The sequence below is a fragment of the Gossypium hirsutum genome, chromosome A03 (assembly GCF_007990345.1).
Source record: "Gossypium hirsutum isolate 1008001.06 chromosome A03, Gossypium_hirsutum_v2.1, whole genome shotgun sequence".
NCBI classification, from domain to species: Eukaryota; Viridiplantae; Streptophyta; class Magnoliopsida; order Malvales; family Malvaceae; genus Gossypium; species Gossypium hirsutum.
In genome coordinates this window covers 109,210,520-109,215,241 of record NC_053426.1, presented here as the reverse complement: position 1 = coordinate 109,215,241, position 4,722 = coordinate 109,210,520, and the positions used below count along the sequence as shown (strand labels likewise).

At 34.8% G+C, this 4,722-nt stretch overlaps 1 protein-coding gene across 1 annotated transcript; it reads left to right on the top strand.

The window, feature by feature from the left end:
* The first annotated feature begins 610 nt into the window (after positions 1-610).
* LOC107887935 (ABC transporter G family member 1) lies at positions 611-3,119 on the top strand. Its single transcript, XM_016812149.2, has 6 exons — positions 611-971; positions 1,037-1,507; positions 1,594-1,680; positions 1,770-1,895; positions 2,005-2,199; positions 2,276-3,119. The coding sequence occupies exons 1-6, from the start codon at positions 669-671 to the stop codon at positions 3,029-3,031; spliced, it is 1,938 nt and encodes a 645-aa protein (XP_016667638.1). The 5' UTR covers positions 611-668; the 3' UTR covers positions 3,032-3,119.
* The last annotated feature ends 1,603 nt before the right edge of the window (positions 3,120-4,722 follow it).

Here is a 4,722-nt window from a genome sequence, read left to right as displayed (position 1 = left end):
TAGCTTTAACTAATTCAATCACACTTACATTAATCCTTAAATATAATAATGAGGTTTAACGTAATTAAATCTACCACCTCCACGTCTAACCTTCAAAATTGAATAACATTATTTTCCGCCGCATATATTGACTACCTTATGAAGTTTCTGGATATAATAATTACACACTAACATTAAAACCGCCTCCTTTGGCGTTACTCTCACCCAGCTCGGCAGTTCCCTCTCAATGGGAAAGATCGCCATAATTAAGAAGCACGAGGTGCTTTTTTTTTCTTTGGTACTAACAGTAGATACTGTTTTTTTCCTTAATGCGTGACATGATGCATTATGTGATGGGTTAATCAATAATCACCATTAGTCCATTTAGTTTAACTGTTTGACATGAACTGATTTTTGTTTTCATATATACTAAAAGAATCTCGTATAGTGAAACATATGCTCCTCCAAAAATCTCGTATGGTACACGGCTGTTTTAATTTGTGGTCAAAGAAATTATTTTAAAATTGAATATCTATATGTAAATCCACAGTTCCACACTAAGATCCCATTATAAATACAGTATACATATTTCTCGTTTGCCCCATAACATTTTGATCTTAGTTACATTAACTACGGCAACTTCTTTTCGTAAATCAGAGCCAGTACTGCAGGGTGGACCAGAAACCTTCATGGCTGAAAACCTTAATCCAATGCCAGGGAGTGACACAGGTAGCCGAAGTAACAGGTTCATGGAGGATGGAGTGTTCTTGACTTGGGACGATTTGTGGGTCACGGTTGCTGGTGGAAGACCGATCCTTCAGGGACTGGCTGGCTACGCCCACCCTGGTGAGCTGTTGGCTATTATGGGTCCTTCGGGTTGTGGCAAGTCCACACTTCTTGATACCTTAGCAGGGAGACAGGGTCCCAAAACAAGGCAAGGAGGAGATATTCTTATCAATGGACGTAAACAAGTCTTGGCTTATGGAACATCTGTAAGGAATTTCATTAAAAAGTTATCACTTCTTTCATGCAAATAAAATTAATTACTACCGTGCAGGCATATGTAACCCAAGACGATGCGTTGATTTCAACACTGACTGTAAGAGAAGCTGTTTACTACTCAGCTCAGCTTCAGTTACCGGATACAATGGCCAAATCTGAGAAGAATGAGAGAGCCGAAATGACGATCAGAGAAATGGGTTTGCAAGACTCGATGGATACTAGGATTGGTGGGTGGGGTGCTAAGGGATTAAGCGGTGGCCAAAAGAGGAGAGTTAGCATTTGCATTGAAATATTGACACGCCCTAAGCTTTTGTTCTTGGATGAACCCACTAGTGGGCTTGACAGTGCTGCTTCATATTATGTGATGAGCAGAATCGCAAGCATGAATCAGAAAGATAATATTGGAAGAACAATCATTGCGTCCATCCATCAGCCTAGCGCTGAAGTATTTCAACTATTCGCCAATCTTTACCTTTTATCTGCAGGCAAAACTGTGTACTTTGGTCCTGTTTCTGCAGCAAACGAAGTATGATCTTTTTCAGTAGCATAATATAATATTATATATACATGGAAAAACATCTAACCCCTCCTATTTTTCTAAATAATATGTAGTTTTTTGCTTTAAATGGATTCCCTTGCCCGAGCCTCCAGAACCCATCTGATCACTTCCTCAAAACCATTAACAAGGATTTTGAAAAGGTATATATTCTCCCTCTTCAGAAACTAGTTTACAAATATTTCCCAACGTAAATAAAGTATCCAGTCTGACGTTTTGCAATTTTAAACAGGATATTGAGCTAGGGTTTGCTAATGGAATCCCCACACAGGAAGTTATTGATATCCTAGTGAAGTCATATAAGTCTTCTGATATATACCAAATGGTTCAGAAAGAGATTGCTCAGATTTGTAAACAGGTTAGTTGACGGCAGCTCATTATTTTTTTTCCTCTCGGAATAGATCTGAAATGTATAACATGAAGGGATTGAACATATATATTGGATATGTGATTATGGTGCGTGTCAGGGTGGTGGAGCATTGCAGAAAAATAAAAGGCGGTCTGGGCTCTTCAACCAATGCCATGTCCTTACCAGAAGATCTTTCATTAACATGTCTCGTGACCTTGGCTACTATTGGTTGCGTCTAGGTATCTACATTTCACTTTCTATTGTACTTGGCTCTGTGTTTGTCCACATCGGGATGGACAATGGATCAATCCAGGTTCGTAAATGAATACATAATATTGATCGATCGATTTCAACACTGCAAGTGATCATATAAGGGTTTTTTTTTTCAGGCTAGAGGTTCACTGATGATGTTTGTGGCATCATTTCTAACCTTCATGGCCATTGGTGGATTCCCTTCTTTTGTAGAGGAAATGAAGGTATTCGAACGTGAAAGACTAAATGGGCACTACGGTGTCACTCCCTTTGTCATCGGTAATACTTTATCTGCTCTGCCATTCTTGGCACTGGTCGCACTTATTCCAGGCGCAATTACATATTTCCTTCCAAGACTTCACCCTGGATATCAACATTTCTTGTTCTTCGTCATCATAATATTCGCTTGCATGATGTTGGTGGAGAGTTTAATGATGATTGTGGCAAGTGTGGTACCCAATTTCCTGATGGGAATCATAGTGGGTGCTGGAATTCAAGGGCTAATGATATTGGTTGGCGGCTTCTTCCGATTACCCTCTGATCTTCCCAAGCCAGTGTTTAAATTTCCCTTGTACTACATCGCTTTCCACAAGTATGCCTATCAGGGACTGTTTAAGAACGAGTTTGTAGGCTTGACTTTTCCCAATAATGTTCAAGCTGGAAATGGAAGCTCACCAACCATTACTGGTGAAGAAATTTTGAAGCAAACTTGGCGTATTGAAATGACATACTCTAAGTGGGTTGACCTTGCTATCTTGTTTGCAATGGTTGTGCTTTATCGAACATTGTTTTTGATCATCATCAAGACAACCGAGAAGAAAAAAGCGGTGATCGGAAAATTCATGTCGGCAACTTGGAAGGACAAAGCCCAAGTCACTAAGGGTGAGCGTTGATAAAATATTAAAAGTAACATGTTTTAATTTTATTTTTAATATGTTTTTTGGTGATTATTCGATTTTAACGATAAATTTGATGCTTTTAATACTTTAAATTCATGTTTTTATACTTAAGGAGAACATTTGGGAGCAAAATGAGTGAAAATCGAAAAATTAAAGTAAGGTACAAGAGTCACACGAGCTGACCTTTTCCACACGGCCTGCCATACAGCCATGTGTCAGGTTGTGTCTGTAATAGCCCGTTTTTCAGTGGTGTCGGAAACAGTGGTTTCGGGGCCACCAAATCCGATGAGTAAGTTCGTAATATATTATTATTTAATATTTATGAGTCGAATGTGATTTTTAAAAGGTTTTTGATTTGATAATTTATGTTATATAAGTTATTTGTTAAGTTCAAGTAGTTTTAGAAAATGAGGTATCGGGATTTTATTTTTAAAAACCGAGCTGTAAATATTTTTATAAATATGTACGGAGTGTCATTAAGGTAGTATTAAAGTTTTGTTGAAATATTTTAACGTTTTGATAGCTAATTAATTAAAAATAACAAAATTGAAAAAAAAGTGCATTCCTAGAATTCCGTTTCCATAAATCAGACTCGTAAATATTTTTAATAAATATTTATTAAGCTGGTTGTGTAGTTAATTAGATTTCGATTAAATGAATTTACTTGAATTAAAAGTAATTAGGTATAAAGACTAAATAGCATATAGGGTGAAAGTTAAATTATAAATTAAAAATAATTAAAGGAACTAAAGAAGTAATTTTACGATTGGTCTTTAAGTGGGACTGTTATTAAAAGCTTTAAGTGGGATGGTTATTAAAAGAATGAAAAAAATAAAAGTATTAAAAGAAAGAAAGGCATACGAAACCGAAAGAAAAGAAAGAAAAAAAGAAAGGGAGAAAGAAGGTTCATCGCACGGATTAGGGATTTTTAGGGTTTAAAGTTCACTTGATTAGTTAATTTAGTTTATTTTCTTGTAATTTTTTTATTTTTAGAATCCCGGTACCTAGGGTTACCCTACCCATGTTGAAATTTTAGCATTGATTGAGTTTTTAAAGGTTGTTAATGTTGAATAATTTTAGTATTAGGGATTAAATTGATAAATTTTTAAGTTAGAAATGAAAAAGGATTAAATTGTAGAATAAATTGTAAATTTTGAGTAATAGAGACTAAATTATGAAAAAATTCAAAATTTAGGGATTTAAGTGAAAATAGGGAGTTAAATTTAGTTTAAAGTGGAATTTGTATGAAAATATAGAATTAAATGTGAAGAATAAAGTTAGTCTCGATTTAAGGACTAAATTGAAATTTAGGCAAATATTGAGTCAAAATTGAAATATTTAATATGAAATTGAATTATGTTATATTGATGAATTTTAATTGTTTTAATTTCATAGCTAACGTCGTACCGGAATCCTCGACTAAAAAAAGGGAAGGATAAAATCGAAGTCGAATAGCTCGAAATTCTTGGTTTGTATTTCTGTAATCCGAACCTAGTTGTTAATTGTTGTATTTTGATTTAATGTATATGGTAAATGGTTGAGGTGAGTATGTGGAACTTCGACTATTGAATTGATTTCATGTGTTTATGGGATTATATGAAAAATATATTTGGTACTTTGATATTGAATTGAATTAAACTTGATTGAATTGGATTAAATTGATATATATATATATATATTATGAA